This window comes from Choristoneura fumiferana, unplaced genomic scaffold (assembly GCF_025370935.1).
Source record: "Choristoneura fumiferana unplaced genomic scaffold, NRCan_CFum_1 Sck3bRy_137;HRSCAF=325_pilon, whole genome shotgun sequence".
Classification (NCBI taxonomy): Eukaryota; Metazoa; Arthropoda; class Insecta; order Lepidoptera; family Tortricidae; genus Choristoneura; species Choristoneura fumiferana.
The window spans coordinates 1-16,209 of record NW_027412819.1 but is presented as its reverse complement, the minus strand read 5'-3'; the positions used below and the strand labels follow the sequence as shown (position 1 = coordinate 16,209).

At 39.6% G+C, this 16,209-nt stretch overlaps 1 protein-coding gene across 1 annotated transcript; it reads right to left on the bottom strand.

Annotated features, from left to right (window-relative positions):
- Positions 1–10,632: 10,632 nt before the first annotated feature.
- On the bottom strand, positions 10,633–15,020 carry LOC141445016 (uncharacterized; the record flags this gene model as incomplete). Its single annotated transcript, XM_074110792.1, is given in 8 exon segments — positions 10,633–10,722; positions 11,643–11,886; positions 12,854–13,058; positions 13,766–13,910; positions 14,088–14,144; positions 14,309–14,356; positions 14,448–14,516; positions 14,914–15,020. Coding segments are annotated over 8 exon segments (882 nt in total), but the record flags the coding sequence as incomplete, so codon positions are not given.
- Positions 15,021–16,209: the final 1,189 nt, after the last annotated feature.

Below are 16,209 nucleotides of genomic sequence, written 5' to 3'. Positions count from 1 at the left end.
ATTTTTAATTCCAGTTCCATTGCAGTAGACCCAACTGCAAGTAAATTGCACGCTGGCCGAGATTGAATGCAGTTGCGTTGTTACAGCTGGAATGGAATCTGTCTGTACTGGCCCTAATATTGCGACAGATATTAAATCTCTTCACCGCAAACTCTTCAAACCCTTAGACGATAGAGATCCAAACCTGTTCAAGACAAAAAAACGAAGTGATGTGCTCTGGACGCCACAGAAAAACCAGTGACAAATCAACCTTGTTTTTAAATTCCATTGCAGAAGAATTAATTTAGATTATGTTGAGATCATGATTATAGATGACCGTGGCGTGTGAGGCATTCCTTTGGCTGTCAAAGACTAGATGACTCTGTCGGTGATGAACATGAAAGTTAATATTACGTATCGTACTACTCGTTAAGGGCCAGTGCAGACAACTGCATCCAATATCAACGAAACTGCAGGACTGCTCTTTCGTGCGTGCCCAAATGTGCAATAAGAATGTACACAATTAAATCAAGGGAAATTACGGACGTTTATTACAAGTAATAAAGTAAAAATTCTTTTTTTCTTTATTTTTTAAACCACGGCTGATTGACTTTATCTCGGAACAATTAAGATTCAAATCGCTTTGACATTTTTTTTCACTTCTCATTAGCTCGTAAAGTGGTATTATATGCCAGGATCAGGCGAATAAAATTACATTTTTATGGCTCTAGTGCCATAAAGTAAAATCTTCGTCCAAGACCAAAGTAATCAGGTGTCAACAGCCACAAACAAAAAAAGTTTCTGTGTATTTTTTTAATAATTTTTATTTTGTTAAACTAAAAAATCAATCAAAAGGTAAAATCAATAAAACTTAAAATGTATAATTATATAGCAATGCATGAAAAATGAAAGGTACCTAGTAAGCGAACAATTGTTTCCACTACTGCTATTTAATTTCCTCTCAATCGAAGTGAAAAGCAGTGTAAAACTCGAGCATTGAACCCATTTCCCCTCCACGTATCTATCCAACCCTCGTACGAACCAGCTGGGGTTGGCTATATAAACGGCCTCAAGTTACAATGGATCGTTTTATGGTGTTCTCGTTGTACAATCTACTATTAATTATTCTCAGGAGGTTTATTTTTATCTTTTCATTGCAAACTTCCATGCAGTCGGGATAACTTAAGGGCAGTTGTTCGGCTGGATCAGAGATATTAACTAAAATTGGTTCAGGCGTGACCTTTGTGTTTAAGAGTCCGCAGCAAGCTTGATTCTCCATACAAATCGTAGTTACGTCCTTATTTTAAAATAACAAGTAGCATCATCATGATTTTTTGTAAATACAATGAGATAAGGCATATCTAGGCCTGAAATTAGTTTATGACTCTTGAAATGGTATTACAAAGAAAATAGAACGAGTACAAGTTTTGCATTTTAAGAGCCAAAAACCCTGTGCAGTTCGGTTAAATACTACGGCCAAAATATAGTTCAGATTGAAGTCAAAACCTATTTCCGGCATCGACTAAACTATGTAGTTTCATAAGAAAAAGCATTTTTCCGAAATGATTTTGTGGTTTTCAAATGAGAACGAAACTACGAAAATCAGTAAAAAAACTATACATTTTTTATGCGAATCTGCAGCGAATCACTCTAGCGCGGGGGAACGGTACGGGGGAGGGCGGTACGCGCCGCCCTTTGTCCTTGGTTTACGCTGGCCCTGCGTGTGCGTGCGTCGCTCGTTAGTAGTGACTCGTCAGCTGTGCGCGAGAGTTACGTAATATTATTTTGGTGAATTCTCTTCGTATCATAAACGCGATCTAACTACTTACGACTTGGACTGATAACGGATTTGATATTTCTTGGTGATACTGGTGGTGTGTGTGCACATACTGTTCGACGACCTTGGCTTTCTTATATGGACTTTGCATTTTTATGTTACAAAAATGGATAAACAGGGTAAGTACCTACCTAGATGCATTTTAGTCAATATTACCAAGTACTTATAAAAAATGGGTCCATATATCGGCTCGCATACTGACAAACGATGATTTGGACAAAAAATAATTATGGTTTACTAGAAAAGAGAAAAGAGTACCTATGCGAACTATGGCGCTCCCATAAAAAATAATTATTAATGTTCTTGTTTCCAGAAGTGAAAAGATCATCGAAGACAAGATTATGGTTATCGGCTCGTAGGAAAAAAAAAGGACCGGCTCGTCATAAAAAAGAAAACATTAATCCTAATAGGTAAGTTATAACTAGGACAGTAGCGTAAGATTTTTCTTCCTTGTCCTCTATTACAAGCTTTTATTTAGTTTCACCTGTCCCGATATTTGTCTGTAATCAAATCTTGCATTCGACCAACTTCTAGCAGTCGGATTGACTTGAAATTTTGCATAATTATGTAAATTGCGTGACAATACAATAATCTGGTAGCTGACATCCTGGTAGTCCGGCCAGAATCGTCTCCGAAGGACGGAACTCTTCAACTGTTACAATGTTATCGACTTGTTTTTGGTATAGGTACAAAATAAATGTAGTTTGGGTAACAATGCTAGTAAAGTCGACAAAAAGTACAGTCAGCAAAAAGCTTGTATTAAAAATGAATTTTCGTACTCGTACCTTTATTTATTATTTTTGTACGACGTAGGTACACCACACAAACTTGTTATTTCACTTATACAGGTCATAGCACTGTAATAGCACATTGTGTATTAGGGCGGTAAGTAAGGTATTACGAACGAAGTATTACCTCTGGTAGTCTCTGTTATTACTTTGACTAATGGCGACTGACGTCATTTCACCATGTATGTATTTTTCACATGTGCAGTACGCTTGGCACCGGAGAGCATGCCAGTGAGCAGTCTGATAGTGATAACAATACCGATCCTCCACCTCAACCTCTAAATTTAAGCAGGTTAGTGTTTTTATTATTATTTTTACTAGTTTACAATCTTTTATTTAACTTGCAATGTATGTACCTATGTACTCGTATGTATGTATGTGAGGCTCAAATCCTGCGAGTTGAATTTGACTCAGTTTCAGTGGTCGAATTGACTTGAAATTTGGTATACTTATGTGAATTGCGTGACAATACAATAATCTGGTAGCTGACATCCTGGTAGTCCGGCCAGGATCGTCTCCGCAGGACGGAATTCTTCAACGGTTAATGGCATCGACTTGAAATTTCGTATGATGTAGTTTAATAGGTAACAATGCTAGTAAAGTCGACAAAAAGTACAGTCAGCAAAAAAAAAAGCTTGAACAGATTTTTTTTTTTTACCAAAAACTTATTTCACAGCTACTTACGTTTTTCACTTGTAGTTTTATTTTCGCTCTTGACTGCAACTGCACTGAGACTAGTACCTACTCGTACCTATATTGACACGGCTATTAAAGATGATTTCAGTTTATTATCTTGATCGATGTACACCGCACTTCTGTTATTTCACTTATACAGGTCATAGCACTATAATATCCCATTGTTCATTAAGGGCGATAAGTAAGGTATTACGAACGAAGTATTACCTCTGGTAGTCTCTGTTATTACTTTGACTAATGGCGACTGACGTCATTTCACTATGTATGTATTTTTTACATGTGCAGTACGCTTGGCACCGGAGAGCATGCCAGTGAGCAGTCTGATAGTGATAACAATACCGATCCTCCGCCTCAATTTCAAAATTTTAGCAGGTTGGTGTTTTTATTATTATTTTTACAAGCTTTTACCTTGCAATAGTTGCAATGTATGTACCTATGAATGTATGTGCAGGTAAAATCTTGCGAGTTGAATTTGACCCACTTCTTCCACATTTGGTACGGAAAAGTAGTTTGGATGAAAATGCAAGTACAGTCAGCAAAAAGCTTGTATTAAAAATGTAGTCGCGCGCACAATATGGCACCGAAAATCGAAACGTATTTTTTGCATAGCGTCACCGGCGTTAGAAGTTTTCTGTAGTAGTGTACGCCTCATAATGCAGTATCAAATATTTTTATTTCACCGTATACTCTGATTTAACCTTGCATGGTATAAATATAACGTAACTTTTTTTTTCCTTTCAGAAATTTGAGTCCGAGTACTCCGTCCTCGACACCATCATTACAAATTGAACTTGATCATGATAGCAATGAGGAAGTCGTACGTAAAATGACAGGTCGACGAATTTTCAATGTTCAATATTTATTTGAACAAATGAAGGCTGTGGATCATAGTCCATTTAATTGCAGCTTTAAAGATATGGATTTTGTGAAGGAGTCGAGAATCGGATTCCAGTCAACTTTTCTTTTCAAATGCAAAATGTGTGGCAAAAAAGAAGCATTTAATAATGAAAAACTAGAGTCTAAAATTAATAAAAATGTTGTTCAAGCAGTCGTATGTTCGGGTAGTGGCTTTTCCCAATTAGATGAGCTTTGCGCTCATTTAGATATGCCATGTATAGCGGAGAAAACATTTGGGAAAGAGAATTTGTTGCTTGGGGATGTTTTAAAAGATATCTCTTTGAAGAGCATGTTTGAGGCAGGACTCGAAGAAAAACAAATGGCAATTGAAAAAGGAAACGTAGACGCTGATGGCGTTCCCTACATCACAGTAGTAGCGGACGCATCGTGGGGAAAAAGATCATATCGTACCAGCAATTATAATTCATTATCCGGGGTAGCGTGCATTATTGGGTATGAAACTAAAAAGGTTCTCTTTTTAGGAATACGGAATTCTTATTGCTCTGTATGCGCTGTTGCAAGTAATAAAAAGATTGAGGTCAAGAAACATAAATGTTTTAAAAACTGGTCTGGTAGCTCCACAGCAATGGAAGCCGACGGTGTAGTAGAAGGTTTTAAATGCAGCATAAATATGCATGGCTTGAAATACACCAAACTTATTGGTGATGGCGATAGCAGTGTCATGAGTGCTTTAAACGAAGCATTGCCATATGGCCACTCCACTGCTATACACAAAATAGAATGCAGTAATCATTTATTACGAAATTATTGCACTAAATTGAGAAATTTGACAAAAAAAACTGAAAATAAACAAGGACCTGTCCCTATTATCATGAGGAAATGCCTAAATGATAACATATTGCGACTACGAAAGGCAATTAAAGGAGCAATAGACTTTTCTTCGAAAATGGAAGGGAAAACTTTTACTGAGAAAGTAAATGAATTAAAAAAAGACCTACGAAACGGGCCTTGCCACGTTTTTGGTGAGCATGCCAACTGCAAAACATATTTTGTAATGGCCCGAAACCAGGCGAAGAAAACTTCATAGGCCAAATGAAAGATTGTGGCTTGTGGTATGACATATACACCGCTATAAGTCCTATTTTAAACAATGCCGAAAGTCTCCTTATGGGGCAAACAAACAATATTGTTGAGCAGTTTAATGCACTAATCGCAAAATTTATAGGAGGCAAACGAATAAATTACTCCCTTCGTGGATCTTATGAGTCCCGTTGCTACGCAGCTGCTACAAAAAGAAACACCGGGAGTCTTGTAGCAACCATGAGTAAAGTATTAACAAAAATGAAGAACTGGGGACTTACACGCAGAAGTATGAGAAGAGGCAGGCAGAAAAGGCGAAAAGAAAATCAAGCCAAGACAAAAAATCAAAACGAAGAAAACGTATCGCAGGACCCGATGAACATTACGGTGATATCGAAAAAGAACCAGATATGGAAGTTGAGCACTACGAAAAAAGAAAACAAGCACTCTTAGCAGACTTTTCAAAAAGTAAAATAGAACTTGAAAATATCCAAAAAGATACCGTTGGGCAGGCAACGAACCCTGAATGGATCAAACAACGAAAAATACGCCTTACTGCGTCAGTGTTTGGTCAAATATGTAAGAGAAGAGCTGCCACGTCGTGTAAAAATATTATAAAAACACTCTTATATAGCAATTTTAAAGGTAGCGATGCTACTAGATACGGCAATGAGAATGAGCCCATCGCTTTAAAAGAGACTGAAGCTGCACTAGGAGTGCAAGTATCACCTTGTGGGTTATACATCCTCGAGGAACACCAGTATTTAGGCGCGAGTCCCGACGGAGTCATAGACGAAGAAACAATTGTGGAGATCAAATGCCCAGCTTCGGCGGCAAATATGACGCCAACAGAAGCTATTTTAAAGAAAAAAATTACTTTCTGTGTGTTGGACGAAAGTGATCCTCAGAAAATAAAACTGAAGCAAAATCACAACTACTTTTATCAAGTACAAGGTCAGTTAAATATTACAAAAAAAAGATACTGTATCTTCGTGGTGTGGACTCCAAAAGGCATATTATTCGAAAAAATCGAAAAGGATACAGGATTCTGGGAGAGCATATTAAATAAATTGAGAAAATTTTACATGGAATGCATACTACCTGAAATTATAGATCCGCGTCTACCTAGAAAGTTACCGATACGAGAGAGTTCTTAAAAATAAGCGAATTTTCATACTTGTATGTATTAAAAAATAAAACACAATATTGTATGACTTTTTTTATTTTATTCAATACACCCAATCTTCAATGTGTCCAATCAAGTTGATGTTGTAGTCTATAGATATTATACTTTTCACTTCTCATGCTCGTAAAGTTCGTTTTTATGCTGAGATTAAGCGACATAAAATGACTTTTTATGCTCTAGTGCATAAAATAAAATCTTTGTCTAAGACCAAGCTAATCAGGTGTCAACCAGCCACAAACAGAAAGTTTTTAACTTTTTTATTTATTTATATAAAACTAAAAATTAACCAAATCAATCAAAATAAATCAATAAAATAAAAAAATAGAATTATGTATATAGTAATTCATGAAAAATAAAAGAAACATAGTAAGTGAACCATTGTTTCCACTGTTGCTATTTCCTCGAATTAATCGAAGTAAAAAGCAGTGTAAAACTCGAGCATTAAACCCATTTTTCCCTCGACGTGTCTATCCACCCTCGCCGTACCGGAACGAACGTCTTAAAATCGTAAACGTCGTAAAATGGCTCGTTTTATGCTCTTGTTGTACAATCGACTATTTCACTTCTCATGCTCGTAAAGTGCGTGTTCATGCTGCATCTAGGCAACATACAATAACTTTTTATGCTCTAGTGCATAAAGTAGAATCTTCGTCTAAGGTCAAGGCAATCAAGGTGTGAAACCACAAACAAAAGAGTTTCTACATATTTTTTTATTTTTTTACACCTAAAAATCAATCAAATCGATGAAAATAAATCAATAAAACTAATATAGTAAAGCATGAAAAATAAAAGGTACAAAATAAGTGAACATTTATTTTTACTATTGCTATTTCATTTCTTCGCAAGCGAAGTGAAAAGCAGAGTGTAAAACTCTAGCATTGAGCCCATTTTCCCCTCGACGTTTCTATCCACCCTCGCCGTGGCTCGGGTGGCTATATGAACGTCTCGGGTAAAATTGCTCGTTTTATGCTTTTGTTGTACAATATACTATTTCATCACACTTGCTCGTAAACAGTGTCGTAAGCTGCAGGCTAACTTGGTTGCAGTCCTTAATAAAACCTAAGGGCCTTTTTTTGGCGTTATGAGTTGTTGCGCGTACTAATACTGCTGCGCGCGCAGGTTCTGCACGACTAGCAGGAGGACCTCGTGCACGCATGTCAGGCACATGCTGCGGGAGGCGGAGGGCGGCTGGTAGCTGGCGCTGCCAAGAACTGCACCAGCGGTATCGGCAATTTTTGTAACAATAATATTTTTCTTTTACACATATACAATTTTACTCGCAAATGTGATGAAAACATTGTAAGTCGCACGGGCGGTACTATAATTATGAACATCGACCTAGTCCTCAGTCTTTGACTTTGAGCTTCTAATACTCTCGTTCGTAATTTCTTATTAACCGCCCTTAAGACATAATGTACTATTACGCCACACCTGGCCATAATGTGAGTTTTACCGCCCGCTATGCGTATGGTAAAACCCACTTTCTGGCAAGGTGAAGACGTAAAATTGTGTACTCACCATGGGCAGTAAAAAAGTTTTACAGCGTAATGTGTAGTGTAATGTACATTTACGTTTTTGGAACGCCAAATAATATCCTAGCCGGTAGCTGCCCTCCCGCGCTGTATATATTATAATCTTGGTCTGGAGATGTTCTACTGTTATATTCTACTTAGATACTGCAATAATTTCACCATTGTATGAAGATATTTTACTGCAATATTGTTACTGTGACATGTCTCTAGCTCCGCCTTCCCGCTAGCGCGCTCTTGCTTTCTTTCTAGCGCCCTGTCTTACTCTAGGTGAAACAACAACATTTTAAAGCGTTAGCGCGTGATCTCAACGCGGAGTTGAGCGCTACTTGCTGCGGACTCTTAAAGAATTTAGTTAGGTAACTATCCTACTAATGGCTGACAATCAAATGAAAAATGTATGCATATCAAAATTATATATTCTTTAACAGGTCATCGTAGAAGGAAATTAACAAGTATTACTTAAAACTAAATCTAGCACAAACTAAAGTCAATTATAAAATCACAGTAAAATGTTAATAATAATTGTTAGTACAATACATTTCTTAAATAGCGGCAAGTGAGGAAAAAACTGTCACAAAATTAGCCAGAAAGAAAACCGATGTTACACCAGTTTTCCTATCACTTGCGCTTTTAGCCCGCTTTACTCTACGATTCATTTTCTGCCCAGACTTGAGTAGGAATTCCCACAAAGTCCCAGATACGCGCTTGCTCTAAAATCTTGAGTGACTTCCTGGTCCCCTGTCTAATGCCCGCAGTTTTATACTTGGTCTGAGACGGATAAATTCAGATACACCCTATCAGATTAGAAAAGTAAGCATTGGACGTATGATAATAAAAATGCACTCTTGTATAGGGATAGACAACCTATTAACCCTTAAATATATTTTATTTTTTTAAAAGACATCTGATTACCTAATGGCGTAATAAATGCGAGAAAAGTTCTTTTAATCAGACTATGGGTTTTTTATGGGAATTTGAAATTTTTGCACTTATTGATTATGGTTAAACGTTGGCCTAGTTACAACATGTGTTTAAGGGTTAATAGCATAATATCGTCCTCCAAATCTCTGGTCTATTAATACACGAGTATTGGGCCAGCAGAATACAATAGCGTAATATAGTTAATATTGCAATCGTTATTCAGTAATGATATAATAAGTAATCAAAGCAATACTTACGCTGAGTATTAGGAACACAATCATTATTTGAGCGAACTACATCCATGATAACAGTAATTAGCTAAAACGTTTTACATTAATTGGACACACAAGCTTCGTTAATTTAACTTATCTAAATTAATATATTAAGTACAAATACTTAGCAAATTTAGAACTGAAGCCATAGAAAACTAAAATAAGTCACAATAATCGCTGTGAGTAAACAAACAAAATTGAAAAACATTATTTTTCTAAAACTGAGGTATAAGTAGTACCTGATTTATTATTAAAATATTGACACACTAACAAGGCCTAAATTACTAGCAAAAATAAATAAACAATAAAACTACGCCATCATACTTGAATCTACCGACGTTACGAGTAAATACAATACTGAGCAGTATCGTAAAATTGTATTTGCTTTACTTATTAAAAATACAAAAATAAGTTATTTATATCCCTATTTTAATATGAATCGTTATCTACCTAACTGTAAGTACTGTTGTTGGCTAATTCGATGTTATTATTCGAATCTCACTTGTCTCGTGAACATTTCTGCGCAGAGAGCTGCCGCGCACTTGTCGTCAGTGTCCGTTTCGCCTTCGCTGCCGCTTTCGGAGTCTGAATCGAATTCAGAAGTGACCGGCGGCGACTGCCTGTTACCAGCAACCCGCTTCAACCCCACCTCCGTCGTCAAAATTTCTTTAATAACGTCATCCGGCGTGAGCGCTTGCATCTGCATTCGAATTTGGTCTTCTTCCTTGCGATTTTTCTCGCGTAATTGTCGCGCTCTCTTTCTAATATCGGCGAGGAAGCCCGTCGTCGCCTCGACGCTGTCCTGCGACACGTCGTGCTGCAAGTCGGGCTGCATCAGATCAGTCGTCGACCCTTTCGTGTCCGACACCGAGTCTAAAGACTCCAAGGACGCGCCGATGCTTTTGAACGCCGCCATACCCTCAACTGCGACCACTTCGTAGCCGCCGTCTTCATGTTTGGTTCTGAGTATGACGCCGTTCGCGGTCGTTCCTAGAAGCGCGGGTTCGCTCAGTTTGAGCGTGAACACTTCAGGCAAGTAGGACTCCGAAGCGGTGGACGCGAGCGAGTGCGTGTCGCAAGTGCACGGTGGGGCTCTGTAAGCTTCGTCGTTGATATGAACGATGGTGACTAAATCCTCGCCTACCGCATAAAGGAACGGGTTGACGTATTCGAATTCGGTGACGGCGGAGCTCCATTTGGGGTCGTCGTTTCGCGTACGTTTGCCATTCCCGTCGACAAAGACGCCACATTCCGCGTAGCATAGGAGGATCTCGAGTGGGTCGGGTTTGACGAGCAGGATGGCTTTAGGGGGTGATTTTTTCTTGGCGGCGGCAGCTACGGTGAGGTCGTCGGCGGCGAAGGTCTCTAGAGCGCCGGAGGGTAAGTTGACGCGCAGCGGGCGGTCGCCGGCGATGTAGAGAGCGGCCGGTGTGAGCAGTAGGGAGGCCGGCGCGCGGTCAAGCGTGAGCGCGCGCGCCACGCGGTACTCGCCGCTGGCGGGCTCCAGCCGCAGCAGCGACACGCGCCGACCGCACGCCGCCGCGCAAGTGCCTTCGTTATCGCCGGTCATTGCCTGTCAACAAAAATTTATAATGTCAAAAAATACAAATTACAAATATCTGCAAATACTGGTGTACCGCAGGGTCGACTTTAATCCGAGACCAACAAATGACTAGATATGTCTCTACACTTACTCAACTATTATTTTTCAGTCACTAAATGACTCTAATTCACTTGCCCAGAGCGCTCAATAAGAAAACGGGGCGTGAGCGCACAGTACACGCACGTTACGCGTGGCGTGGTTTATTGTATACGATACGGCCTTAAAAATAGATTTCTGCGTTAATGTAAGCCAATCTGCTATCTGTATCTGCTGAAACACTCCCGATAAATTTTATGATTAAAAGTGAAGTGGCAGTGTGCTGCTCGTATCTGTCGAAGAACCGACAACCGCTGGAGTAAACGAGTCCTTGGGTGGAAATCGCGTCTAAGTGTGTAAGGCTGCTGGTAGTAGCTGGATGCGTGTAGCCGAGCACAGGGTGCAATGGCGCTCATTGGGAGAGGTCTATGTTCAGCAGTGGACTGCTATATGAGTATTTCTCAAAATGTTGTCCCGTCATGAAATTGACAAGAAATCAGTTTGTCAAGAATTAAGGACGAGATCACAAAACATCCAAAATTTCTTGACGTCAGGAAAACGTCACGAAATGTTTTGAGGAAAAAATCGTCATTTTGTAACTACATCGAAACTTCCTATTGGTTCCAACAACAAAGATTATTCGACATTTTATCACCTTTGCCACAGGGTTTTGTATATATTTAAACACAATATTATATATTTTTTGTGTTGAAATAGCGTCAGGATATATAATATATTTTTTATAAGTGGACAACTGAAAATGGTCAACTTTTTGAGAAATAGTCATAGGCTGATGATGATGATAATGAGGTTAAATTTACTGGTTAATGGTTATTATTTTATGTTGTACTCACCCTAAGTAGATGCGGCGCAGTGTTGTCCGTGAGCTTAACCTTGGCGACGGTGAAGCTGGGCTTGAGGTTGGGCGCTCGCTTGAGCGCGGAGTCGAGCGCAGGCGCGCTGCCGTGCCACAGCGCGCCGCCCGCCGCCAGCAGCGCGCGCGCCCCGCACAGCGCGCCCGCCGCCACGCTCGGCGCCCGCGTCCTACCGCCTCCAGGCGCACCGGCCCGCGCAACGAGTGCAGCCCGTCCGAACAACCTACATACACAACCAATAAAAATAAATCCAACACAGTTCTAACCTTTTCGACGCCAACGACTCATATATACGCACCGCAGGTTCCACGCCAACGACCTATATAACGTCCATAAATTCAATTCAAAAGCAACCTTCGTTCAATTGTGTTAAGGTTCAATTTTAGGCATTGCAATATAGCCTGGCGTATGGGTGATGTCTTTTGATTTGATTTGCGTGGCGGTGAAAAGGTTAAGAGCGATTTTAGATTAGCCTTTTTTCTGCGCGTATGTATAAGGTGATGTTAGGCATACGCAATTACACGCGGACATGAGGGAGCAAAGTGCAACTTTTCTCTTCAAGGCTTTTCTAAGTGTTTTATTGCAAATGCCATTTTTTGAAGTTGATAATTGTAAAGCCACGCCATTTTCTATGCTGGTTGTTCTTTAATAATATTAAGAATTATTTTTTTCAAGTTTATTAATGCTCGGTGTGAAAAGTTGTATGAGCCACTCGGGAGCAAAATTATTTTCATCTTGGGCGCTAACACTTGAATCCCTCATTACGCTTAGGATTCTACTTTAGAATCCCTCGCTACGCTCAGGATTCTATTGTAGAATCCTTCGCTACATTCTGGATTCAATTTACGCCCTCGCCGTAAATACACCATTTTGCTCCCTTGTGACACAAATAACTATTTCGCCAAATTTTATTTCTCAAAAAACTTATCGTAGTAGTTTTATTTCCTAAATGAGGCTTTACGGCCTCGCAATGTAAAGCAACTTGCACGATTTTTCTTACAAATCTAAACTCGGTCTAAGAATAGTCAATTTACCATCCATTGATTAGCGTTAACTGGCGGTTAAATGTGATGCCGTCTCCGTCTATTCGAACAAAACAAACAGAGACGGCATCACATTTAACCGCCAGTTAACACTAATCAATGGATGGTGAAACAGCCCCTTAATATAGCAAGTATTACAAGACGTACCGATAGCCACCGAGTTGTTGCTAAAGTACAGAGCGGTGACGGGCATGACGGGGCACTGCTTGAGCACGTCGGGCGCGAAGCCGGCGGGGCGCGCGGCCGACGGCGGCGGCGCCAGCCGGGCCAGCCACGCCGCGCGCGACGCCATGTCGCTGCACACCGCCGCCGCCGCCGCCGACCGACCGCGCCCACACGACTCTATGCTGATCTGAAACATGTATTACTTTATTAATACTAGATATAATCAGCGTCAAAAAATATGGCCCTCAAATGTATGCAGTTATAGGTAATTTTGAACGCAGTTGAATCGAATAACAGTGATGGGTGGAGTCTAAAACAGTCGCAAAAATATTGTTGTGCTCGGCGCCCGCCCAATTTCACTCAAAGCCGGCAAAAACTGCGCCATTTCATTTGAAACCGTTATTTTCAGATCAATTCTTGAATAATTATTTGTAACTTCTTACCCTAAACTCTTTAATATCTTCATATCTGTATACCCTAGTTACAGGGATTTTTTACACGTTACATCCTGTCACATAAAATATCAGAAACCTATCAGAGGGTGGTAAAACAAGCCCTAAACGGTCAAAATGACACTATTTCAAAAATTTTGCGGTCAAAATGTTTGACTCAAGTAAATCTAAAATGTTGACGTGAAGCAGCTCGGATGTCTCAGAACCGCTGTATGTCTGTTGGAATTACTAATGCACATTTAAAATTAAACTGAAGCTCTTAAACGGGTGGACCGGTTTGAAAGCGGTTTTTTTATTTGAAAGCCGCTTTTCTAGCGATGGTTCTTAGACATGTTTCATCAAAATTGGTTCAGCCGTTTTTGAGATATTGAAGTTTGAAGTGATAGTGTCGGGGGTTTTCCAACTTTTAGTTGGTTGGTTAGGTAAGGTAATAAGTACTGACGGCGAAGGCGCGGCTGGCCTCGTTGTGCGGCAGGCCGGGCGCGGCGGGCGCGTCCAGCCGCGCGCGCAGCAGCTGCTCGCCCGCGCCCAGCAGCAGCGCGCCGTCCGCCGCGCGCGCGCGCATGCGCTCGCGACTGCCATCTTTCCTGCAACACATTTACATAACTTAGGGGCTGGTTCACCATCAATTGATTAGTGTTAACTGACGGTTAAATGTGATGCCGTCTCTATTTGTTTTGTTCGAATAGACGGAGACGGCATCACATTTAACCGTCAATTAACACTAATCAATGAATGGTGAAACAGCCCCTAAAGGTCCTTACCATACGATCTGTAAAGACGAATCCTGCGCACCATCTGGCGTATCGATACTCTTTATACTGAAATAAAAGTAATTGTTTAAAAATAGTTCACACATAGGTTTAAGTAAATTGAACTTGTGGCGTAGCTAGCTTCGAAAACCAAACATACATACATGTAAAAACATGTTTTATTTAATTTTATTTATGTTATTGAATAACAATGCACAAAATATGCAATTTACCTGTTTACAACGGGCTTTGGCTTTTCGCGTCTCGGAGTAGGCGGGAAACTGGAATATTAAATAACGTTAATTGAAATGAAGGAGATATTATTAAGATTTATGGATGATATTTACTAGTTCAAATTAATGTTATTCTTACTTTTCGCTGTTGGCGGCGTTGGAGGCGGCGAGTTTAGCGCGCAGTCGGTCTACTTCTTCACGCAGCTCTCTGAAAACAAAATTTGTGCAAACTTTGTGTAAATTGCAAAACTTTTAAGTTTGAAACTTTGGAAAGGGACATTTGAGGAGTTTTACTATTTTTGGCGTGAACCGTGATTAATTTCAGTCAAGAGGGGACTACTGACGTTTCATATACAAATGTACCGCATTAACACAATCAAGGCTGTAGGCTTTGAGGCGAGGCAATACCGCGTTAGTACCTTTACTTGCTTCAGCCTTTATCAGGATATGGTGCGTATTTTTAAGTCAAACCAAATGTAAGTTTACTTCAAGAAGTACCGTACTCATTTTATTAATTTTAAATCTGTTCAACTTGCGATGCGAGTTATTTCGTCATACAGGTAGAAAAAGTATAGACAATGGCGATAGTTTTTTTAAATACCTACCTGTTAGCACGGCGCAGGGGCGGCGAAGCGGCGGGCCGGCGCCCAGAGCGACCAAACAGTTTGTTGCTCAGTGAACACTTCTTACGGCCCGCTTCCTCTACTTTTGCCTGTACAATCACGGTTGTATTTATTAGCACACATTGAAAAGGAGCTTGAACTTGAGTGTATTTTACATTTAATACAGCTAGAAACGTTTAAAATAGAAACCGATACTGTGATAGACTAAGGGGCTGTTTCACCATCCATTGATTAGTGTTAACTGGCGGTTAGGTGTGATGCCGTCTCTATTTGTTTTGTTCGAATAGACGGAGACGGCATCACATTTAACCGTCGGTTAACGCTAATCAATGGATGGTGAAACAGCCCCTTAGGAAAATAATTTAAGGGCTGTTTCACCATCCATTGATTAGTGTTAAGGCGGCACGATTTCCATACTAATATATTTACACAATCATGAGCGCTTGAAAGAATAATTTGAAACTAAAATCACATCTGTTGACGTTTAGTTTGTTCTTTATTTGAGGCATTTTTTATTTACCTAAAGAAAGCTTTTGATTAATAGCTTAATCTAGATGATTATTTTAGTTAATTTTTGTCAATATGTGAGTGGACGGCGACAGTATCGTACGCCAACGGCTCGGTTAGTAGTGTGCGTTTCAGCTACGTTGTCAGCTCGCCGACAATTCGATGCTAAGCGACGTTGCCAGATTTCGTTTGATTTGTCTGATCAAAATCACATAATTACCATTTTGAAGCTCGTTTAACTTTTTTTAAAATATTTTTGCTGGCCATAGGTACAAAGTCCGTCAGTCAAAAGACTGAAGTGCAACGAACAAATGCATTGCCAATTCTTTGGATTTCCGACAGAAATTAGGAAGAAAATCACATAACATGAACGTATTAACAAATAAGTACGGAAAATTGCATTAACGGATTATAAATTAGTAGTGATAAAATCAGATAAAGGCTGCATGGCTTGTGGCTTTTTCCATAAAATAAAAATAAAAAAACATCAAGTCAAATGTCAAATTCGTCAAGTCATAATTTTTTGTTCGTTTGTTGTCATTGGTTGTCATGACATTTTAAACTAATGGAGTAATTTTTTCCTAAATTAAATTATCGTAATTTGTCCTCGAAATTGGCCAGATTATCATTATCTATAATCTATAATGTGAATGCAGTTATATTTTCAAGTATTGAACTGAATTATAATTCACATTGGAAACTATGAAGCCACGAACTTTGCAAAAAAAATTACATAAAAGCATCAATACTCTGGTCTCGAAAAAGACGCAT